Source organism: Petromyzon marinus, chromosome 44 (assembly GCF_048934315.1).
Source record: "Petromyzon marinus isolate PM22_M1 ecotype Great Lakes invasive population chromosome 44, UKy_Petmar_22M1.pri1.0, whole genome shotgun sequence".
In the NCBI taxonomy this organism is placed as follows: domain Eukaryota; kingdom Metazoa; phylum Chordata; class Hyperoartia; order Petromyzontiformes; family Petromyzontidae; genus Petromyzon; species Petromyzon marinus.
This window is the reverse complement of record NC_133710.1, coordinates 8535843-8560702: the sequence shown is the minus strand read 5'-3', so window position 1 is coordinate 8560702 and position 24860 is coordinate 8535843. Positions and strand designations below refer to the sequence as shown.

At 46.4% G+C, this 24860-nt stretch overlaps 1 protein-coding gene and 1 long non-coding RNA gene across 5 annotated transcripts in view; one reads left to right on the top strand and one right to left on the bottom strand.

The window, feature by feature from the left end:
- The window catches only part of LOC142930896 (uncharacterized), a 315254-nt gene extending 304182 nt beyond the window's left edge, over positions 1 to 11072 (top strand). The window contains exon 2 of the long non-coding RNA XR_012946872.1: positions 10966 to 11072. This is a non-coding gene — a long non-coding RNA (uncharacterized LOC142930896). The remainder of the gene's footprint in view (positions 1 to 10965) is intronic.
- Positions 8712 to 24860, bottom strand: part of LOC116951874 (phospholipid phosphatase-related protein type 4-like) — a 53311-nt gene continuing 37162 nt past the window's right edge. For all 4 annotated transcript variants that reach the window (XM_076073993.1, XM_076073994.1, XM_076073992.1 and 1 more), the window contains exon 8: positions 8712 to 24252. In XM_076073993.1, coding sequence (XP_075930108.1) covers positions 22483 to 24252 — 1770 coding nt within the window. In that variant the 3' untranslated portion in view covers positions 8712 to 22482. The remainder of the gene's footprint in view (positions 24253 to 24860) is intronic.

Genomic DNA, 24860 nt, shown 5'->3' with positions numbered 1-24860 from the left:
TTGTTCAAAAGCAGTCTCCTGCCCCGAGTAGAGAACTGTCCACCCCTCATGGTGGCAGGAGCCAGAACCGGTCCACCGGACCTCCTGAATGCCACAGAGATCCAGGTGGTACCGGTCCAGCTCCCGACAGAGGAGTGGCAGCCTCTCCTCCGCAGTGAGTGTTCGAACATTCCACGTGGTCAAACGAAGTGGCTTTTCGTTGTTTTTGGGGGAGCCCCGAGGGTAGAGATTCAATCTCCTGGCTCCGCCAATTGGGGTTTGCCCAGGAGACGTCATAGATGCCTGTTCCCCCGGGGCCTCCGGCACAACCTTATTAGTTACATATTTAAGTTTAAGTCGTAGTTTCGTACCAGCCCCTCGCACCCGTCCAGAGCCCACGTTTAGCCCCTGTGGTGGACACAGACGCCATGAGGGGAGGAGCCAATCGGAATTGGCCCTCCCCCCACAGCACTGTCCACGACAGAGTTGCCCGTCCGGCACCGCGAGGAGGTAGGGGGTTGTTTTGCCGCACACACACACATTACTACACACACACATTACTGCAAACATACACACACATTACTGCACACACAAATTACTACACACACACATTACTGCACACACACACATTGCTGCACACACACATTATTGCACACACACACACACAAATTACTACACACACATTACTGCACACACACATTACTACACACACACATTACTGCACACACATTACTACACACACACATTACTGCAAACATACACACACATTACTGCACACACACATTGCTACAAACACACACATTGGGGGTGGAGGGGGGGGGTGCAGGGGGGTTGATCCTGTTGCCATGGCAACCCGATGATTCCCTTTCGCCAACCCGCATTGACCAGCACGGTGAAGTATGGTCAAACAACCCCAATGACCAAGCCTTCTTCCTGCAGTGGATGCACAATGCCTGTAATTAAAATTAAAATCGTGACTTGCATGCTACATACGCCGTGCAGCTGTGACGTGAACACACTGTATGCGACCATATGGCTGAAGAAAGACAGCTTTATTATATTAATATTAATAAATCAAAATTTAAAAGACAGCTTTGTTTGATCCCTCAAAATTATGCAGCCACAAAAATGAAAACATTTAATAATACAACCATTTGATACGTTCAAAGGGGCGAATAAAGTAGACGTCTTTTTTTTCTATTTTAGACTAAGCTTCCACTTTGCCATTCCGCGTAAATAAAATAAAATAAATAGATGTTGTATTCCTATCCATGCGAGATGGGTGCTGGCGGTTGCCTAGCAACCGCCGTGGCCTAAACGTGAGGCCCATCGGAGCCTTCACGAATTGCCACGTTCGTCTTCTGCCTTGTACAGACAGCAAGGATCACCTTCTTTTGTGGTTATTACAGCGAGAGATATTCCACTTTTAATTGGACGCTTGAAGTTAGGGGGGAGGGGGGGTGTTGAGGGATGGTTCAGATTAAAAATTATCGTCGTAAAACGGCTGCGGTGTCGATTTTCGCCCCGTCTGTAAAATGATTTGGGGCCGGCGTTTTATTTGCAGTCAATGGATTTGCAATTCGAAATGTAGGGCAAGTCTAGATTAGAAATCTGAGGAACGAACCCAAATCGAATAATGTTTCTCGGTTCCGCAACAACAACAACAAAACAACAAATATAGTTTTACGGAAATACGAACACCGCTCTTCACCTTAAATGTTATATCATTGTTTTTTTTGTATTGCTCTTTTTTTTCCAAAACTTGGTTGCGAGAGAGACGGCGAATTTCCACGGGTTTCCTTTGGACCTTGTAAATGAGAAGCAGAGGGATCCTGTTGGCATGGCAACCCTTATTGAAATTCATCCCATAATGTGGAGTTGGTCACACGGCCGCTGTGTGCACAATTCGCTGGCTTGGCTGATGGGGTTTTGTTTCCATTCTCTCGAGTAAGCGTGTATCTTTTATATTCTTAGCTCTTTCGGTAAAGTCACGTTGAAGGGAAACAATAAAATAATAAAAAAATATACATTTTGTATTGTTTTTTTTAATGTATATTTGATTATTTTATTGTTTCCCTTCAACGTGGCTTTACCGAAAGAGCTAAGAATATGAATTACTGCAGTCACGAAAGCTTTAAATCCAAAATTTTTCGTGTATTTTTTGTCATACTTCCACTATGTCGATGCGTATATTATGCCATCTTTACGCGCATAATGACACCGCCATTTGTCATGCGTGCATACATAACATAGATATTCTTGGTTCTTTCGGTAAAGTCACCACGTAGACGGGAAACAAGCAAATAATAAAAAAATATAAAACAATAAAATTCTCACGACGTTTCGACTGCAACACAAGCAATCATCATCAGGTGTGAAAACCACAGCAATTTTCTTGCTCAATCATCTTCAGATGTGAAAACCTGATTGCTTGTGTTGCAGTCGAAACGTCGTGAGAATTGTATTGTTTTATATTGTTATTATTGTATTGTTTCCCTTCTTACGTGACTTTACCGAAAGAACCAAGAATATGAATCCCTGCAGTCACGAAAGCTTTAAATAAAAATGTAATACATAACATCGTAATCATCGTAAGCCACCATCAATTCACGACTGGATGATGCCACATCTGGCGATCCTGCGATGTAAATACTTCCCCCGCCAGCGCTTGCACACTTGCTGATTCCATCGCTCCATCTCCTTTGGCGGACGAGAAGACCCTCTCGTATGCGTTTCATTTCTCAATGCGATTGTGAGCGGATATGGTCATAAGGAACGGGGCGAGTTACCTTGGATTTTAGACACCGCGTCTCTCAGCATTGTAGGCCACCATTGCCACGAGATGTTAACTATCTCGCCTGGTATGCAGGAGGTCGTGGGTTCAGGTCCCGACCTTGACGATGGCTGATTATTTCGAGTTTGCATGTTTCTCTCTCTCTCTTTCCCCGTGGTTGCGTGGATTTTTCTCCGGGTCCTTCGGTTTTTCCCTTTTTTATATTTATAATCAAAATCACGCGCTTAGAGAGTATTTGACTGCTACACATTTCAACGTGATGAAGCCACCTTTGTTGAGCTGTCATTTGTGCCCCGGTTGCTTCTGAAAAAGGGCTTCATGGCTCAGTGGGCCTTACCCGGTAAAATAAAATACAGAAGAAAATATCTAATTGCGACCTTTTTGCCGGTATCAAGAATAATGAACAATGATAATATTTTACCCTTCAACACTTAGAAACGTGCGATAAGAGTATTTGCCTGCTGTACACTTCCATGCGATTGTCCACTTTGTTGAGCTGTCATTTGTGGCCTGGTTGCTTTTGAAAAATATCTATATAGGTCAGCGGGCCATGCCTGGTCAAATAAAAAAAAATAGTTAGATTGTAGTTAGTTTAACACGTAGGCTGTCGCGACCAATATTATTCATAATAAAGGTTTTTGGGTTAGATCGCGTTATTTATAAATGTGTCGTAACCCTCCACCACCCGACACGGCCAATCAGCAAAAAAAAAGTGTCACGTTGACAAAAGACAAATAGTTCACTACTTTAGCCCCGCACCGGTGTGTTGAAGAGTGAATCCACAACATTTACAGTTTGAGTACTGTCACGTTTCGCTGGTAATTACATCCAGCATCATCGGGCAATTCGCCAGAATGGTAAAGCCTTCCACTTGCTCCCGGTCTTAAATAGAGCAGCAGGGTGAGGTCATCATTTAACTCATTTCAGGTTATATAGTTATGTTTCAGTCAAGCGGGTTATGTGAAAGAAATGGCGACGATTCAGCTGAACCTCTCACTGATGGAATCTCCCATTTCAACGCGGTGCAGTTGGGCCAAGCGAGATGGCCGATGCATGCCTACAACTGATTATGTGCTGCTGCTATGTATGTTGAACTTCTTTTGTACCGTACCTAGCCAACCGTGCTAATCGGTTGTGCGGGGGAAGGATACCAAACTAAACACAAAGAGGCAATTCTAAAGAAATGAGTTTTCAATCTAAACTTAAAGTGCATAGCTCCAGTGGCTAATATGCATTGGCGGTCTTTGTTCAATGGTCTAGCCATAGAGCCACTGCGAGGATGATCGGAGTTCGCGTGATGGTTTATGCTCCTTGCGAAGATAAGCTAGGAATCGTGGTTCCTTTGTGACAATCACTCTGTGTACGTGTTGCTGCTGCTATGTATGTTGAACTTCTTTCACACCTTATGTAGCCAACCTTGCTGAGCATTGTGAGTCATAAAACACAGACGAAAGTCCATGTCTACATTAAAAAAAATTATAAGTTTGTACTCGTTAGCTTAAGAAGCCTTTATGCTAAACTCTCATAACATTTTACCCAGCAGGTCATCCCTGAACTGGTTTTGACATTCTGGGTTTCATCAGCCGTGTCAGACCTGTTCAACAAACACTGCTATGCTGCCAGATGTTGTGGGCAGGAGCCAGCCATTTAAATGATGGGGTCTATCAGTACAACATTTTACATTGTATATAAACTCATGTGCTGGTCGTAGAACATTGTGTGTAGAAATTAAATCCGTCAAAAGCACTATCTGGACATTTACAGGGTTTTTTTTTCTTCCAGTCAATAGTTTTATCAATGGTTTCTAGCCAGCCTATTGCCTTAACTTGTAAACTCTATACAGAGAGGGTTTTCTCTGGTTTTGTGCCTTTTTATGCTTTACAACTAAGGTTGAATCCATTGAGGCATTTGTCATGTCTGTCTGTATACGGGTGGGGGGGGGGGGAGTTCAACAGTAACTATCGTGAAGATGATCAAATAAAACATGAATTAAATTCTAGATGAAAGATATGTCGATATTAAGCATTTACCTGAGAGAAAACTGGCCAAATGTGATACGAAAAATAACAACCCAGCGCTAAATAAGCAACGCTTTTCGGCCAAGGTGATGATGTCACATGGTTTTTCATAACACCCTGTATGTGTGAGCAATCTCTGTATGCGGCTCAGGAGGTAACATCATTATCGCTAATTAAATACTTTTGAGGACAAAAGCACGCTGGGAATTGTTACAGATCCATGCCTATGCGTGATTTGTCTCCCTTGTTATTTAATGATCTGTGATTGGGACGATAAAATTGTTTCGAATTTTAAGAATGGGTCACCTAGACCAAATTAGATGTGATGATAGACAGCTTCTATGCCTGTGTACTTAGGTTCAATCCCAGGGCAGATATGTGACGTAAATGTTATTTATCTTATACTGAAGATCTCCAAAACTTCGTTCAACAAATTATTTGATGCTGCTGCTTTAGCACAAATAACAAAAGTAACCTCAACACACATGCCAATAACACATCCTTTAAACAGCATGCCATGTAGGAGGTCATTTGCCTGAAATGTCACCAATGAAATATTTTACTTTAAAGACCACAGTGTTAATTAATAAATGCGTTTAGATTGTTGTTGTGAAGTGGATGGGTAGGCCATTGGCAGTGTGTGAGGTGCAGGGTGCAAGCCTCTATGAGCCACGCCCTTTCTTAAAGACTTTGGCGATCATGGACTTCCTTCCATTGAGCTTTGTCCATGATATTGACTGAAACAAATTACATTATAGACTCCCAGTTGCATCCAATCGTTCAAATTGCTGATGCTTCATTTGCTGTATTCCCTGGCTGCTTGTTGTACCTATGATGTTCCCAAACATTGTGTAGAGTCTTTTGTTCTCGTTACATGTGTAGTGATATCAAATGGGTCACTACGGCGCCAAGTGCCGGTTACTGAGAGGGGAACTGGGAGTGAAGTAGCCCTCTCTGCCAGTAGGGCATGCAATGTCACGGAACGGGTCCCTAGGGGGCGTAGTGCTGGTGGCTGGCAGAGAGGGGGCATCTGAGGATGTAGCAGCCCGGTTGGCTGGCAAGGGCACGTGATAGGCCAGAGTAAGGATGTGGGCCAAAGGTGACAAAAGGGACACGTGGGACAAGGCCGTAGCCATGGAGTCAACATTGGGGTGGACCACATCTTCCAGGGTGTCTGGGGATCCCAACCCAGAAAAATATCTACATTTTAAAACTCATTTCCTGCCTAAAATATTTAAATATTCACTAACACATGGGATGGACTTTTTTTTTCAATTTTGTCGAATAGTGTATATTGTATTACATTGCTGTTTTAACGTTTTTACCATTTCTTGTTTCATTGTATGTAATGGCAGAGATTAGGGATTAATAAAGTACAACCATAACCACAATCATATAAACAGAAATCGATGCATTGTTATATGAAGACAAGTCCAGATATTGTGGCCAAGGTTTAGCAAATTGTTGTTTTTATTCACATAGCATAGCAATTATTTTTTATAGCAAAATCTTGGGGGGACATTTTGAGCATATTTGAATATGGGGGGGGGGGGGATGTGTCCCCCCCCATATATATTATAATATATTATAATTACGGCCTTGACGTGGGGTATGGCCCAGAACCTTCTGGTAAGTTCCAGAAGGGGGCGTGGCCGAGGGCGGAGCCAGGCCACACTGGGGGGCATAAAAGGGAGGTCCCGAGGCCGGGTCGGGGCTGTCTGCTGGAATGGTGTCCTCCGTGCAACGTCTACCGTCGGTCTTCATGCTTGGCATCGTGGGTCAGGCAGTGTGCCGACTGTCCTGAACCGGTTTATGTAGTCATCCCGTTGTAGTCCATAGAATAAACGTGTTGCCTCCTGAGTTAGCGTGTCTCTCATTGAACCCACTACGCATGTCTTCGAAATCGAACTCGCCTATCTCTGATTAATTATATTCGTGTCGTCTTTTTGTGCCAGCTGTCCATAATATATTTAGGTCACTCATCTTGTCTGTCAATGACATTGTTAACATTCTTCTTAAACTTGATTTGGAGCTTTCGTAACTGCAGGAACTACTTTGTGGTTCTTTCGGTAAAGTCACGTAGAAAGAAAATAAATTAAATAATAGAATACGACGTTTAGATTGCAACACAAGTAATCATCTTCAGGTACGAATGATTGAGAAAAAACTAAAGTCGGTAAACTTAGAAATATAATGCAATACAACACAGAGAGTCGGCTAACATAAATTATTCTTGTTTGTTTCCAGTTTGCTCCTATAGGAGCTTCGTTAAATTCCAGCTTTCACATCCATACAGGAGAACAGACTGGGGCATGTATCACTGCACTATTGTAATTCTCATCATGATTAAATATTAAATGTTTCTGTATGGATGCTATTTTCTGAAATATATCTTTTACCAGTGCTATTCTTCTGTTTATCTCTGTGACATGCCCTCCGGCCTAAAGTTGGTTAATCTAGTATTAATTTACTAATCGGATGAATGAGCCAGCAATCTTGAGGGATCTGTGACCATGCCCTGTGGTGGTCATCCAAGATGCAATAAAAAAGAATGCAACATATCCATCAATAACACTGCTGCAATAAAAGTGAAAATATATACCGTAGTAGGTGACGTTGCTGGCAATGGGCCTTCATCGCAAATTCATAATTTTTATTAGATGAATAAATAAATGTTGACTTATGTGCTATGAGGAAGGTCCATTTTCCAAATCGTCACCAACTATATATTTTTTCATTTTAAGGTCATGGTGTTATGGACGTGTTGAGTTTTTTTTTATTTCATTCATTGTGTTTGTGCAACCATTGCCAATGCAGCGTCACCGAGCACGATGAAACGCGATTATTTGGGCTCCAATTTTGGCACAGATGTCACGGAAACGGCTGTAGAAGCACGTCAGACTTGGCGCTTTCTTAATTTCCTTTTAATAATCGTTTCAACAACATCTGAGTATTTTTCTTAATACTGTTCTGCCGTTTGTCAATCCACTGCTGTAAAAAATGGTGCGTTGTCCGAGCGGAGCTTCTGACCATATTTCACCATGCTGCTCAGTGCTGGTTGGTGAGTGGGTCTCAACACCGGTTCAGATATCACTCCCCACCTATGTTGGCCGTCGCAGGGGAACTGAACTCAGGCACCCAGGTTCACAATGAAGTGCGCCAACCATTGCACCACCGCTCCATCTTATTCTTACTTAATTCAGTCAAATGATTGAGGAGTGCAAATGATTGAGGAGCAAATGATTGAGGAGTACATGATGTATAAATAACTGTAAATATAACATTGTATTATTCAGAGGTGTATATAAAACGAAACTATGTTTTTTTTTACCGGGTTAGGTCCACATATAGGTCTTTTTCAGAAGCGACCTCGCCACAACTGATAGCTCAACAAAGTGGCTTATCGTGTGGAAATGCATTGCAGCCGAATGCTCTAAACACACGTTGATTCTAAATGTGGAGGGAAAAACCGGAGGACCCGGAGAAAAATCCACGTGACCACGGTGAGAAAATGCAAACTCCAAATATACAGGCGTCAGGGTTGGGATCGAACCCACAACCGCCTGTGTACCAAGCGAGGTAGTGATATAGACACACTGGAATCTTTTGAGCACTTATAAAAGGCTGACAGCATATGATGGGGTGGTGTAGCCAGCAACATCCTACCGCCCCTGTTGCCCCAGTGATAATGTTTACACACTGCACCAGGCACTCATTTAAGGCTGAGATGACCTAGGGCAGGCTCAAGACCAGTGCATTTAATTGCTACTGATGTCAGCCATGGCTGGTCATCTAACCCGGCCAAGCGGATTTGTATTGCAGTGCGCGAATCTCAGCACCACCACGACCCCGCACGACACAAGCACACACTCACCACAAGCACTCGCAGCCAACGCATCCATGAAGTGTGAAATAACATGTTTGAAAGTCGTACAAATCAGCATTGTTTATGTTTGTTAGAATCTATGGAAGTCACAACTTTACGATAATGTTTGTTCTCAACACCAATCACCAAAAACAGCAACAGTCAACGCTAGGAATTGTATGGCACGACGGGAACTGAGCATCAACACAAGTTGCATGATAGTACCAAGATAATAACAGCGGCATTAGTTTTAAAGGTTTAAAAAAGTAGGTCGTACGAAAAATTAATAAGGTTTTTAGGCAATACCTTGTTTTTAGGTTTTTTTTTGGCTACGTCTTTTCCCATCACATTGTATTGACATTTTACTTCGTATAAACGTACTAACGTTTAATTTCGACAGAGCACCGTACTTTTCCCGACCGGCAAGTTTACTGCCGACCTGCAACAACAATAATAACAATAACACTGTTCTCAGAATCAATGTCAACAACAGTTTTTGACAATCACTTTGAACATAAGTGCAAACCCCAAAAAGCGGTTAATTGTAGAAAATATGCGCATCTTAACAAGTGCCTAAGAACCTTATGTTTTTTTGGACCTTACCACAACAGAGAACACATAATGTGGTATAACACCTCGATAATCCGCACTTTTTTTTCTGTTTAATATGACAAATACCAAGCACTTGTTGTTTATAACGTTTACACGACTGTCTAAAAAACAAAGCATGACGTTACTATATAGCTATTTTATTTATGAAGCCTACATGAAAAGTGTCGCTCCAAATATTCCAGATACATTATACGGGGTTTGTTTTGCAAATAAGTTGCACATATACTGGGCATGTAATTACCTATTTTCATATATTTAATGATGTATTATCGTCTCTGTAAAGTTGCTTTAAAATGGCTTCAGGGTAATTTTTAAAAATGCACTCCCTTATGTCCATACTGTCGTTCATATATTATGTACTTAAACGGTTATAATATATTTAATATTGCTTATTGTATCTCACGGAATAAATTATTTGCAATTGCTGAGATTTAAAATTTACTCAACAATGCTTAGAAACCTCCATATCGGGGAAAAAAAGGTTAATGCAGTTGGCCGAACATACCAATGTCGGATCAGAGCTTGGGCACTCAATCGTTGGTGACGACTCCGGATGCTTTCCCACTTGCCTGTGGCGCTTCTGAAACATTTTCTCTCATAGAGAGTGAGCGAACACTGCACACAATATAAATTCAGATTTTTTAAAATGAGGTTGGAGAATAAATGTCGACTGCTTATACCCATGTGTAGGATTTATTATTATTATTATTCTCACCACATTTATAAATTATTTCAGTTTTTTTTAATATATCAATGGTGATAAATTTGATCCCTTTCCCATGAAATGCAATTAGTTTAATGTTTAAAATGCATGAAGAAATAAAAGCATCTCAATAAAAAATCAAGGACACATTTTAGCACCATTATAAACTCAACTTTTTGTTGGTTAACTTTTTAACGTTGTTTCCAATAACCATCTGAAAATTACCATTTTACTTCACTATTTCACGGCTGGAGAGGTTCACATTTCCAAACAAAAGAAGATGATTAGATTGTCACGCCTTTTAAATGTATCTTTTAAAAAAAAACTATTCCCTGACTTCTCATTCCTAAACCATTCTCCTGATAGACATGAAAAGTTAAGGTGTTCACTGATACAAGTGTTAATGCACAAGAGCAGAATTCACACGTGGTGTTGACACGTGGTGCCATATTCTCCGGATTATAAGATGCTCTGGTAAATGTAAATGCACCCCAACCTTGTGTCTGGCCGGTGTCAATAAAGTCATACAAATATGGTCACACGCGAAACTATTTTCTTAAACCAGGTAAGGGCCCACTGAGCTATACAGCTCTTTTTCAGGAGCGACTTGGCCACAAATGATAGCTCAACGAAGTTGACCATCACGTGTAAATGTAGAGCAGCCAAATAATCTGAACGCGTGCTTCTCAATGTGGAGGGGAGACTGGGAGAAACATCCACGCGACCACGGGGAGAACACGCAAACTCCAAATATACAGCAGGCGTCAGGGTCGGGATCGAACCCACGACCTCCTGTATACCAGGCGAGGTAGTTAACATCTCCTAGCCACCGTGATGATTATGAGAGAGAAACACGCAAACTCCAAATATACAGCAGGCGTCAGGGTCGGGATCGAACCCACGACCTCCTGTATACCAGGCGAGGTAGTTAACATCTCATAGCCACTGTGATGATGATGAGAGAGAGACACCGCAAACTCCAGATATACAGCAGGCGTCAGGGTCGGGATCGAACCCACGATCTCCTGTGTACCAGTCCTTTGCCTGTTAAACCGAAGCTACTGCCGGTTTAAAGACAATTGTTCAATATTTATTGGGTGCTCACCGCAGTTGAAAAATGCATTCCAGTCAACACAACACAGAGTCATAGTTGACACATGGATGTGTAGAAAAGACGAGGCGGAGGGGATCCCGAGCAAGCTGTAAATATGAACAGAGTAAAACGGCATTCTCTGCTGTTGACTTTTACACGAAAAACAACAAATTGAGAGGAATGTGTGATCCTAGAAAATTGAAACTTCACTTTCAGTGGCACCCAAATGTACACCTGCCAGATTGGAAGACCCTCCTACATTTTTCGTTAAAAATACAGGGGGGGAGGGGGGACACCCCCTCTTCTCATAATTCAGAGATGATGGATGTTGGTTCGTTTCTGAAATTTTTTGTGAAAATTTGCCAATGTCTCCATCACCAACCATGGGGCAAATCTCCACGGTGATAGGTTTTGAACATTTTGTCAAGATGTAAAGTTGACCTGTAGCAGGGAGTTTAAACTATGATTAGCGATGTGAGTGGAAAGTATTTAAAGAGACGAAGAAAAAATAACAAACCGTGATTCAACATTATGTTAATCAAAACAAGTATTAATTATAAATAACACACAGATAATCCAACTAGAGATTTACCTTAAGAAAACACGAATTTATGGCAATAACTAAATACACTAACGGTGCAATTGAAATAAATTCGCAAGTCTTGATACAAAAAAAACCCCTACTTAAATCAAACGTGTTACAGTAATACCCGGGTTTAGGTGGGGGATGCGTTCCTGAAGGGTGCGCGGAAAAATATCGAAGCGATTTACAGGGACGGGTGGAGGCGAAGGCTGAGAGGCGACGGACAACGAGAAACGGGCGGACGACGACGCCATCGCCAGCGACGTGTGGGCTTGAGGCGACGCAAATCAGGTAGCAGCGGTGTTAATCGGGGTATTGTTGTTCAGCGTTTGTTTAGCTTGTGCCGTTGTTTTTATTTTTACATGCACGTTTTGTTTGTACCATCTCTGCATCCACCTTTACCGTACTGCGTTCCCACAACTTTTCACCGAGCAGGTTTAACGTTTGAAGAGTTGAACACCCAAGTATTACATTCTTATCAATTACCATTGGCATGCACACGTGTTAAATTAATGTACTGTCTGTTGTCACCCTGTTAATGAATCATTGTTATCGCCAGTCACGGACACAACACACTGTGTAACTATTTTTTTTGTTCCTGGGTAGTAAGTGTTATTTCCTAATTGCTTATGCCTCAAAAGTACAGAAAGTGGCTATTATTCCCCAAAAACTATGCTTTTGTGACCAGGACAGTGATATTTTGAAATTTACCTATTTTCCAGAACATTCCAGATAGATTCAGTGCTGAGTAAACTTGGAGTAACTTCTAGAACATTATAGAACCTCCCAGTAATATAAATAGTATAAATACAGGGGCCTTAAGCCCACCACTTCAGTTTAATTCTAACTGCCAAAGTGGATACATCTGCATTTTTCTGAGATGGCATCAAGAGGCTGCAAGCATCCGGCAGATGCATTTTGCTATGTCTGTGGCCAATTTATCAAGACAAAAGTGAAAAAGTAGTCTGTGGAAGCATCTAATAAGATGTGTGAGGCCTACAAGGTATATTTCGGCATGCCTGTCAGGGATCAAGATAAAACAAATTAAAATTGGAAAAGTTTTTAATTTTAAAATGTTTTACAATTTTCATTATTTAAAAAATAAATCATATATGCAAAATGTTGCGATAATCTCTTACACATTAGTCATGGGTGAAATAAATGAATTTTTGCAGGATGGTACAGAGGGGAAAAGAGAGCCATGAAGTTCGCTATCCCGAGAATTTGGCGGGAACCCACTGACCACTCAAGCAACTGCTACTTCTGCATGGTGGACCCTGCCAAACGTCGGATTGGCAAGAATGCACCTGCTATCACGTATCCAGACCTTCCTTCATTCATCGCCCTGGTGCCACACTGCCATGAGCTCCCCCTACCCACTCCTCTGGAGAGAGAGCAGCCGTCTTTAGAAGAGAGCGGCAAGTCAGAGAGCGAGGAAGACGTAGATCCAGATGACAATTTCAGAGGTGGAGCTGAGGCGAGAAACCCATACTACTCCAACCAAAAAGACCAACGATTTGATCAGAGATCTTGGTCTCACCATGTCCAATGCTGAGCTTTTGATGTCTAGGCTCAAGCAGTGGAACTTGCTGGATAAAAGTGTGCAAGTCGCAGATCAGAGGAAGCATCACCAACCTTTTTGCAGCTTCTTCACCCGTCAAGATGGGCTCTGCTTCTCCCACAATGTGACCAGTCTGTTCGAGGCAATCGGAATCGCCTGTAACCAGAATGAGTGGCACCTCTTCATTGACAGCTCATCCAGGAGCTTCAAAGCCGTGCTGCTCCATAATGGTGCACCTCAAATAAGATTACAAAAGCATCAAGGCCTTGCTGGACGCCTTGACGTATGATGCATACGGCTGGGAGGTCATCGGAGACTTCAAAATGTTGGCATTCCTGATGGGTCTCCAAGGCGGATTTACTAAGTTTCCCTGCTATCTTTGCCTTTGGGACACCAGGGACACCAAGGCACACTACCACAGGCGGGACTGGCCACAGCGGACCGAGTTCTCTGTGGGTAGAAACATCGTCAAGTGGGAGCCACTGGTGGACCCCCGGGAGGTGCTGATGCCACCGCTGCACATCAAATTGGGCCTTATGAAACAATTTGTCAGAGCTGTAGATAAGGAGTCGGCAGCCTTCAAGTACCTTCAAGACTTATTCCCTAAGCTGTCTGAGGCAAAGGTCAAAGCCAGTGTCTTCGTCGGACCACAGATAAAGAAGATCCTGGAGTGCAATGAATTCCCCAAGAAGCTCACTAGTAAGGAGAAAGCGGCTTGGAACAGCTTTGTTGCAGTGGTTCGTGGCTTCCTGGGGTATAACAAGGTCGAAAACTGGAACTGGTTGAGACTCTGGTTGAGACTCTGGTGAAGAACTACGGCACAATGGGCTGTAGGCTGTCCCTTAAAGTCCATATCCTTGATGTTCATATTGATAAATTCAAGGAGAACATGGGAACATACTCGGAGGAGCAAGGCGAGTGCTTCCACCAGGATATACTGGACTTTGAACGCTGCTTACCAAGGACAGTATAACGAGAACATGATGAGAGACTACATTTGGGGGCTGATTCGTGAAAGTGATTTACAGTATAATCGTAAATCTCGAAAAACTACTCACTTCTAAATCTTTACTAGTCATTTTTGTATTACTTTAGTATAAATACATGTTAATTTTGATTCATATGTTGTTTTTTTCTGACTTTACGTGAACAAAAAGACACAAATTCGCCCGTTTTCTCATTGAAAATAGGTACATTTCAAAATATCACTGCCCTGGTCACAAAAGCAAAGTTTATGGGGAATAATAGGCATTTTCTATACTTTTCAGGCATAAGCAATTACAAAAAATAACACTTACTACCCAGGAACAAAAATTGTGTTACACAGTGTTATCTCAACAGCGTCCCCCACAACAACTACTAAATCATTAACATGGTGCCACGAACGATAAATTTCAATAAAATGCACTCATTACGCTGTGCGCAATTAACCCACTGGAGCATTTGGTATGGTGCCTTCAATGGATCCTCCTAACCAGTTGTAAATGGCAGCCGGAGCTGTTTGAGGGCTTAGCTCTAGAAAACTTTTCCTTGCTCCCTCCCCCAGGCTTCTTCTGTAGGTAATTACCTGTCTAGTGAAGGCACCACGATGTTCTCTCTGGGATTGCTGACATCATTGACGGTCACTCTTTAGTAATTCAACAAGGGCCACCCTTTGTAAAACACTGGTTCTTGCCACGGAAACATTGAACCTTAAATTCTGGTCCAGGATCACCAATGCAGGTGAGTGGCACCCAGGCCTTAACTTCAGTTGGAGCTGTCCAGGGCTGAGCTCTGGGAACTATTACAACACCGCCATTCGAGCGGGAGGCGGGAAAGGGAGGAGGGATGCCCAAGGGATTAGGGGGGCCTTTGAAAATATTCAATGATAAATTGAGCTCTGCTACTAACACTCATGTCCCTCGTGCATTGAAACCCGATTGTCCTGGTCATCTGCCGTTGCCTTGAAGGCTTGCGGTGACGTTAGATGTTGAACTGTCTCTGCTGTTCGGTTGTTTTACTTCACACATTGTCGAGCTCTGATCAGTAGGGTATGCAATAGGACACCAGCTAATGGGAAAACATAATTATCAGAATGTCGGGTCGATTGATGATTACGACTTGGCCGAAATGCAAAGAAATAAAATGTCTCATCGTATACGGTATGAAACTAACAATTTTGAGAATAAGGTCGGTCTTAAGAATGTGAAAACAATGATTGTGCAGTAGAAATGTGCGTCCAACATGGTCCTCGTGACCAAAACGCATTTTCAATTGTGAAGAATGCTTTTACCATCTCCATAACAAAAAACGAATTAAGATGTGGGGGCTCTGGTGCAACGGATAGCGTAACGCGCTATGAACCCGGCGACCTGAGTTTGATTTCCCGATTATGGTGATCGTCAGAGTTGCAAACGATTACTGGACAAGCTCTGGGTCCTCTTCCACCCTTTCACCAAAGCCACCCTGACTAGCGTGGTGAAAAATAGTGAAGCAAACCCCATGACCTTGTGGGGATGCATCCAGCAGTGAATTGACAAACAGCTGCAATTATTACAATGACACTTGTAACAATTACGTATGCATATAAAAAGGAAATTGGCCTGTTAAATGTTACAACAATCCCAGACCGGTGTTTACGGCGGTGGCTATTTCAGAGACATATTGCAATGCAACGCCCGTCAAGTCATCGTGACACTGAAGCCTTGTATGCAACTGAACTTGAATACATCGGGGCGCACGTGTCGGAAGAGAAAGGGAATGTCTACTGGTGTGCGATGACCCTGTGATGTTTGCACAGCTAAAATGGCAACAAGTTGGAGCCGCTTGGCACAGGTCACTTGGTACACATTGCAATCCACAGCCAGAAGAATCCGTTCGGGAGCCAATGGCTGCTTTGGTAGGGCTCGCGGCTCAGGCTCGAGACCCAGGCGCAGTGGCGGTGCTAAGCGAGAGAAAAAACAAACAGGAGCTGTTTGGAGACCAGAAGCAGCTCGTGGGGCAGCGGTTTCATAATTGTTTTCGGGAGTGAACCAAATACCAGCCGAAATAAAAAAAAATTGGGATAAACCTGACACGCTGCTTCACATAAACGAGCCAATTACAGGACTGCTATTGTTCCTTCCTCTGTAACTTGTCTGGAGCGCTCTTCTCTCGTCTCACAGCATCTCTGCATTGATTCTCATCTCACTACCTCGACATCATTAGTCTGTCGAGTATCCCGTCTGTTTTTCTCACTTGAAATAGTATGAATCAAGAGGGCTCCACCCCTGATGCTTGTATGTTTGGGACCAGCACCACCCTATGTGCGTGTCATCTCGCTCACTCACTCGCTGATCATGTGAAGCGCTTGCAGATGTATAGTTTTGCCCCCAACAAGGCATCCGTCTGTGGACGTAGCCCAAAGCTCTTCAGCATTCGCGATGATGCCCCTTTTTATTCGATAAAGCGTGGCTCCGAGATATAACAGCTATCGGTTAACAGTTATGCTAAAAATATATATATTCTATTCTATCACTGCGTATGGGCACTGTGTTCAGCAGCTATATGACAATGCTGCTGGCCACAATGAGATGGCTTCAGGAGAGTGTTCGTGTAGTTTTGCCATTCCTCATCCTCTGTTGAAAGGAACTCAGAATGCGGTGGTTTACTATGTGGTTCATAGAAACAACACCTCTTGTTCCGGTCATCATGCCGAACAAATATGCGGTAGACCACAACCGTGTATCTGTTATATTTTTTTTCACAGAATGAGGTTATTTGTAATTAGTGTCCGTTAAATACCCTCAGAATATAGGGGTAAAACATTTTCTATACACAATCACAGCTGTTTAGGAGTGAAAGCAGAAATAATTGTGATAAAATGTAAACTGTAATTATTATTCGGAGTAAACTACACAGTTAAGCACCACAAGCAGATTCCACAGCACCTAATCATCGCTCTGCCACGTCCGTTATACGTCTCATACTTGATACAAAATGTCTCGATAACTCTGTAGGAACTATGAGGAGAAAGCACTTGTGCAATGCTAAAACCGACCTCGGACGTAAATATTCACGTGACAATTCAAAAGATGCACGGTTGGCTACGTACGGTGCGAAATAAGTTCAACATACACACGTTATGAATCTGTGCCCTAATTCAAAAAAATGTACAATGCACTTTTGCAATCCTTAACTGCAATGACAACGTAAACGCTCACTTATTACGGGCCTTATCTTTTTTCTTCAATACAACAAAAAACACCCCAACAGCGTTATGACATTTCCTTGATCATAATCATCTTAGCCTTCAATGTCAATCGGTTATAAATTGAAACTGCATCATCACAGCTATTGTTAGGCACCAAGAGACTGTTGTTGAATCGCCTCAAATGAACGTGAAATTGTCCACAGCTAATTTCAGTCAATGGACAGAGAAGGTGCCTTCGTAAGTCCACTGGTGCTCGGTTAAATGTGTAAAATCGTCATCGTCGCCATCATCATCATCATCACCGTCGTCGTTATTGTCATCGTGGCCAGAGTCATCATAACCATCGTTATTTCCATCATTACTGTCACCATCATCATTATCATCACCATCATTGTCAACGTCATCCTGGTCATCACTATTGAACTTATCTGAAACAGAGGACACCGCCTGCGTAAATGTCACAGGACTGACCGCTCGCCGTCCGGTGTACCCGGCCTACAAGAAACGGGCGGCACTTCCGATGGGAGTCGCGCACGAACAAAAATCCAACAGCAAGCCCGTCGCGACGGGCATCAATGTTCACGCAGTATGGCAGCGAAGAGCGTAATCCGGCCCCTTCGGTGCTAAGCGCAGGCAAGCTTTGCAGTGATTTTTTTTGTCGGTTTAAATGACGCCAATTAATTAAAAACAAAACCTCAGTACATTGCTATCGACACTTTTTTTAGCATGTTTTATAGCTACTTGAACACGCACGTACGCGTTACACATGCAAAATACGTTGCTATAATTTATGTACATGTAAGCGATTCCTTTATCAGAACTGCGATGAAAGAAATGTCCATCTCGGCTAAGTGACCACTATTTTTAGTGGCGTATAACTACGTCGCTCTGATTCATCACCGTGACATTTAAAGGGTGAGCGTATCGAACAGACTAATTGAATGCGAGCCAGTGGACGGAACCGCCAGATTTACAATGTGCTTCTATATGTACATTCTAGAGGCTTTAGTAATAGAAAAAAAATCAATCAATGGTGGGATTCTACGTTGAATATTGGGTGCAGGCCATACAAAAAAATGTTCTTCGAAATTTACAGCCGGGTAGAAAACTTGTGACTTAAAATGTGGTTTGGTATATGAATATTAATTAAATTCGTACAATTGTCACGTTTCATAATGCGTGCTACAGAATTAGGAGCGATGCATTTTACAGCATAGGTACAAAAAAAAAGCACATCCTCATGATGCGACATTAATCTTCGGGCGATGACAGCTGCATACGACGTGTTAAATAACAGGTTTGATTTGATCACCCATGCAGGAAGAAATAAATGATCCAAAATGCCATGCCTTTGCAACTTAGTGTCCCGTCAACACTCTGCACGAAGTCCAACCACCGCTTCGTACAGACCAATGGTTTGAGTTTTCAACAGCTACCAAAAGAAGAGCGAGCATTCATGTCATGCAAGAGCCGAGCACTTATAATGGAGTGGAATCAACAGAGCAGTAACACTGTACAATATCTGCAATGTTCTGCCATAACACTGACCGGTCATTGGTCACAAATGACTGCACAAAAGCGACCATCGCATCAAATTTTGAGTCCGCTCATAAATTGGCTGAATTACTGCCCTGAGAATGAAAATTTTGGGTCGACCGTCGCTGCGACGAGCATTACTCCCGAATGCAGAGCGGGTGGGAAGGTGCTGGCCCCAGCGGTAACTTGAAGGGATTTCAGTGGTAGCTCTGTGATATCCGCTTCCGTGGATCACCGTTCTCTGAATAGGAAGGGTCGCACTGCTCAGCGAAAGATGCGAACGGCTACTTTGTCTCATGACGCAACGCCGATGGGCATGGTCGGGATAAAATTGGAGGGGGAAAAAAATTAACCACAGCACTTTGAAGAAAGAAAAGGCCTTGTTAATCAACTTACTGGATTGTCACTTTAAACTTGCAAATATCGACGGAAACTGGACTGGAATAAGATTTCCCTTGACATTTATCTCGATCCTAAATCTCGAACAGGTTATCGTGAATTTACAAACTTCATGAATACAATGCAAATTTACAAACTTCATGAATACAATGCAATACGATTTGTAAGATACTGGGAAATGCACATCAAAACTACAGCAAACCTATGCATCCGGTTTCTCCTGTAGCTCTATCACTCTTAAAAAAAAAAAACCTCACATAGTGATTCATTGCTTAGATTCCTCGGGCGGCTCATTCTTTCAGCCAATGTTAAGACAAAACATCTGTGAAAAGAGCTTCATAGCTCATCGGATTTCTGATTACGAATACACAGTTTAAATGGCTTCCAAGACACGTGCTGTCATATGCTGAATAGCACATCTTTTTTAAAATTTTAAAACTATCGATTTTTTTCCCCCAAGTGTTCATGGAATAGAAATCACAGCAGTGGTTTACTGATTTTTTTCTTTTTTCCATTCACGTGGCTGAAAGAGTTTAGCAAAAAATTATGGGCACTAAATTAATAGGATGCGACGCTTTCCCATTCCGAGGCATCTGCAAGTTGCAGGGTGGGTTGTCCTGTTCACCGCTAAACCTCAGAACGCGCAAACGGTCAGCGTTCATTTGATTTAGAGAGGCGTAGCGCCGTTGTCTTTTAAAGACATTGGTACTCACCGCAGATAACTGATAGCGACACGACCGCACTCTATGTTAGCTGGCGCCTGATTTTGCCACACGCCCTCCCGCATGGCCTTGTGGGAACCTCGGTACCGACAGTTATTTTACTATAGTTTTCCCTTCCGATTCCGTTTTAATGACGTACACGTACGTCACCAGAACGGGCAAGGGTTAAGCGCCTGCCGTCAATTTCATCAGACAGAGGCCGGTCATGAATTGGATTTTTAAAAATGAATTCAAGAGCAAAATGACAATTTTGGCTTTTGCCATGCACTACTGCAGACACCTTCACGAGTAAACCCTCCTCCCCCCCCCATTACAGCGGTCTCGTGAGTTCAAAACGCCCGCAGCAGCAGCAGCAGCAGCGAAAGCCTTTGGAGAAGGAACCCGCAAAGACCACGCTGCGGTAAAACGAGCAGAGCCGACGCAGTTTTCGTCCAGCTCCGTGGGCCACGGCGACTTTACGTCGGCGATGCCGAGCGGCGACGCCGAGCGGCGACGCGTGTGACGCCAGCAGAAACAGCAGCAGCAGGACGACAAGCGGCTTCGCCTGCGTGAGTCATTTCCGCCTGTTGGCCACTCAAACTCGATGGCTTGTCGAGCGTCACAGGCTGAGGGAGCGGCCGCCGCCAGCCAGTCCCATGCAGTGAGGGCGCTCTGAATATGCCAGCGTCTGCGGTTTCCATAGCCGCGTGCGTGTGAGTGCGCGCGTGTGTCCGTGTTGTGTCCTTCTTGGCGTTGTTGAGAAACTTCACATTGATGGCACGACAGTCGGTCATATTTAGGGCTCAATAATTCAAACCAGACTTGGCCTCAACCTTCCCCCACATCGCCCGCTGCCCCCCCCCTCCCCCGCCCTTTCTTCAACCCCTCAGTGCCCAATTTGGTGAGGTATGGCCATCATTGGAGAAGTTTTCATCCACCAGTGAATTGACACAGAGAAGAATATTGTTGTTTTAAATGTTGTTGACGTTTCGTAATCATAAACATATTTAATGCGGACGCTCTCCAAAACACGAATACACTGGAGGTCCAAGCGCTGCCTATGGTGACGGTTTTCAATTAAAGTATCTCAAGAAAGGAGGGAAAATGCCCAAGAGGGCGACCGAAGAGGAGATGGGAGCACAGAGATCATGCGCAGAAGCAATTTACGGATTCTGGCATCACGGGACCATTAGTTGATGGCAAGAGATGTGGGGTGGCCTTCATCCAGCAGTGGATAGGTCATGCCTGCTGCTGACGATGGCCCAGATCTTTCCCGTTTTGTCAACTGAGATCAAAGTCAACTCCGTCAGCCACCACTGAGCAACTGGTGGAGATTTCAGATCCTGGCTGATGACGATGGTGATGACGACGACGGCGGTATCGTCGATGGCTTCTGGAACGAGCCGTGAGATTTGACACAGGCTGGGTGACAGTGAATTGTGTGATCCATAACAGAATTTTTTTTTTTTGGGGGTTAGATCGCATTAAATATTAATGTGTCGCGAAAACCCGCCGTCACCCGACACAGGAAATTAGTAAGGTTCGTCACGGGAACAAGACATGCAAATTCGTTACGAGGTCAGCACACCGGTGTGTTGGAGAGTAAACCAACAACGTCCACAATTCGAGTATGATGTTTAAACAACAACCAGCCTCATTAGGCAACGGCCAGAGTTGTGGAGAAATCCTCGAAAAACATTATTATGGATAATATTGGTCGCGAAAGCCTGCCTCTGCGTTAAACTAAATGTGCGATGCTGGAAAAATTAGGAGTGGAACAGCTCGCGATTGTACGCTGCTGAGTTAACCAACGGGTCGCAGGTTATAATTGCGACGTGCGGCAGGGTAGGCCGAAATCATCCCCTTGCGTAGCAGTGTCAAGGCTTTTTTAAATGCTCACCGAACACATTCCGGTATTCTCGATGTGGTGTGCTGGATTTGGAAATACTTTCCGGGTCACCGATATAGACAGACCCAGCTGAAATGAGTCTCAGTGTAGTTTCACTCAAGCCACATGAGATGTTTTGGGGTTTTAACGTATGTATATGCTGTATGTGGTAGTCCTATGTAAAGAAATTCCCATCCAGCCATATGAATGTGGAATTTCTGCTGTTGGCCTCAGGGCTGCCATGGAGAGATTGACTTCTGCCAGGGCAACGTGAAACTTGCACCGCTTGCGCAGGGATATGAACGGAGAGATACGCACCACCCCAGGGACAAACCTAACACACACGCTTATCACAGGCCCGATAACACTTCGTCGCGGTCGGTGGCTGTAGAATACATTTAACACCTCTCCAGTGTGTTCTTCAGTTGTCCGACGTTTCTGGTGGGCATCGTTGTAAGCGATCCGCTCCAACGAGCTTGGAGCTCTTCAAAGATTCTCAACCTATCTGCACGTGGATCGGAGAGCCGCAGGACCCCATGCGGTGCCATTAACCCCCCCCCCCCCCCCCAACCGCCGAGCTCACACGTCGGCCTGCGTGGAGCCCATGAGGCTGCTCACGTGCACCGTGTGGTGGCGCCGGCTCGTGAACAGCTCGTGTGGCGTGAGCCCGTCGGGCGTGAGGCAGCGGCCCTGGCCCGGCACCACGGAGGCGGGCACGCTCGCCTTGCGGCGCAGCGTCGAGTCGCGGCTCGCGCTCCCGGCCACCGCGGCGGCCCACGCGTCCGACGCGTCGCACTGGCCCCCCGCCGCGCCGTTGAGGTTCACGGCGGAGAGGGTGGCGGCGCGCTGCAGCGGCGTGACCAACGGCGGCCGCTCCCCGTCGCCGCCGGCCCCGCGCCCGCGCTCCCCCCTACGGCCGCCCAGGTCGTTCATCTCGAAGCTCTGCCGCGGCTCGGCGCTCGCCAGCGCGCCCCACTTCCGCGGCGCCCCTCCGCCGCCGCCGCCGCCGCCGCCGCCGTCGCCGGCCGCCGCCGTCCCCGGCGAGACGCGGACGACCGGGTGCCCGCGCCCGGCGTCGGCGGGGCTGCGCCCGCGGCCGCCGGACGCCTCGCTGCCGGACGAGGAGGACGACGCGTCGCCGCGCTGCCGCTGGAACGTCCTCGCCGCGCCGTGCTGGCGCAGGCTGCCGTAGGCGTCGGAGACGTTGACGCGAACCCGGGCGCCGCCGCCGCCGCCGCCGGCCTTGGGCGACGCCGCCACGGACGGTGCCGGTGGGGGCGGAGCCGCCGGGCCGTCGTGCGCCATCTCCTCCGGGATGTGCACCAGCTGGCTGGAGCCCGGGCGGGACTGCACCGCCACGCGCGCGGCACCGGCGGCGATGCCTTGATCGGCGTAGCCGTTCCCGCCGGCACTGCCGTTGACCGCGCTTCCCCCGTTGCACGTTTGCGGCTGCTGCTGCTGCTGCTGCTGCTGCGAGACGCCGGCGCCCGCGTTGCCGGCGTACACCGGCGTGGAGATCGGGTAGCGTTGGTCGCCCACGTTGATGCAGACGCCGGAGCCCAGCTCGCCGTTGGAGCGTCGGTCCGCGCTCAGCTGCCGTTGCAGCGACTGGCGGCTGGTCGAGTCGGTGCTCTGCAGCGACGAGTGGCGCTGCGCCGAGCGCCACTGCGCCAGCAGCTGCCGCGAGCGCATCGAGTCGAGCGACGCGTTCGCCGCGTCGCTCGACGTCGCGTACACGGTCGCCGAGCCGCCGCCGCCGCCGCCGCCGCCGCCGGCGCCGCCTCCCCCGCCGACCGACACGATCGCCGGCAGGTGGTGCCGGTGGTGGTGGTGGCGGTGGCCGCCGCCGCCGCCGCCGTCGGCCACGACGGAGAAGTCCTCCGGGGCCGGCCCGACGCCCGCCCGCGGGAGGGTGTTGCTGGCGAAGGTGAGCAGCTCGGCGCCGCCCGGCAGCGCGTCGGGGTTAATGGTCTGGATGTCGAGGCTGGCACGCTTGAAGTGCGACGGCGCCGACGCGCCGCCCACGGAGCCGCTCGAGACGCAGCCACCGCCGCCCTGCTCCTGCGGGCCGGCACCGCCGGCACCGCAAACGCCGCCGGCGCCGCCGCCGCAGCCGGGGTCCCCGCCGCCACCTCCCGCGATGCCCCGCGTGAGCGCCCCCTCCGGCTGCTGGCGAGGGAGGTCGAGCTCACGCTCGCGCCGCGCGCCGGGGAGGCCCTCGCCGGCGCGCGCCAGCGGCTCGTGGGCCAGGTCGAGGAAGGGCTTGGACGCCGGCCCGCCGTCGCCTCGGCCCGCCGCCGGGCCGCCGATCGCGCTCCTCGGCTTGAAGTTGTCCACCACGAAGCGGCCCTGCGAGCGCCGGGAAACGGTCGCGGTGGGGCAGCGACTCGGCACGCTCGCGGCAGCAGCGCCCGGGAGCGGCGTCGCCGCGGCGACTCGACGAGCCGCCGCCGGCGACCTCTGGGTTACGCCACTCCTTACACTCCACCGCGGCCACCGCCACGGGGGCTCCCGCTTTGGGGGGGCGCCGCGGTGGCGAGATGTTGACTGCCTCGCCTGCTGTTCAAGAGCATTCGGCCGCTATAAATTTCCACGCGACGACAAGCCACCCAATTTGAGCCGCCGTTTGTGATAGCCAGGTCGCTTCTGAAAAATAGCTCGGAGGGCCTTATGTGGTCAAAAAATAAATAAATGAAAGAATATTTTATAATCTCTTTTTGCACTGCGCCGTCCGAGATGTGCCGGGGCAAGCCTGGCCTGGCTCAGGGGGAACCTTGTGCTGGCTCGGTTCAGATGTCCTAGTGGAAGATGCGTATTCGTCGGTCGGTGGCAGCCTGTGAAACGAACTTGACCAAGGGTCAAAACTCCAGTCTCGGATGATTATTATTTGCTTCTGTGTGCATTGTGAAATGGTTACGTCTGCTGATTTTGTGACCGCTGACGTGAAACTGATGATG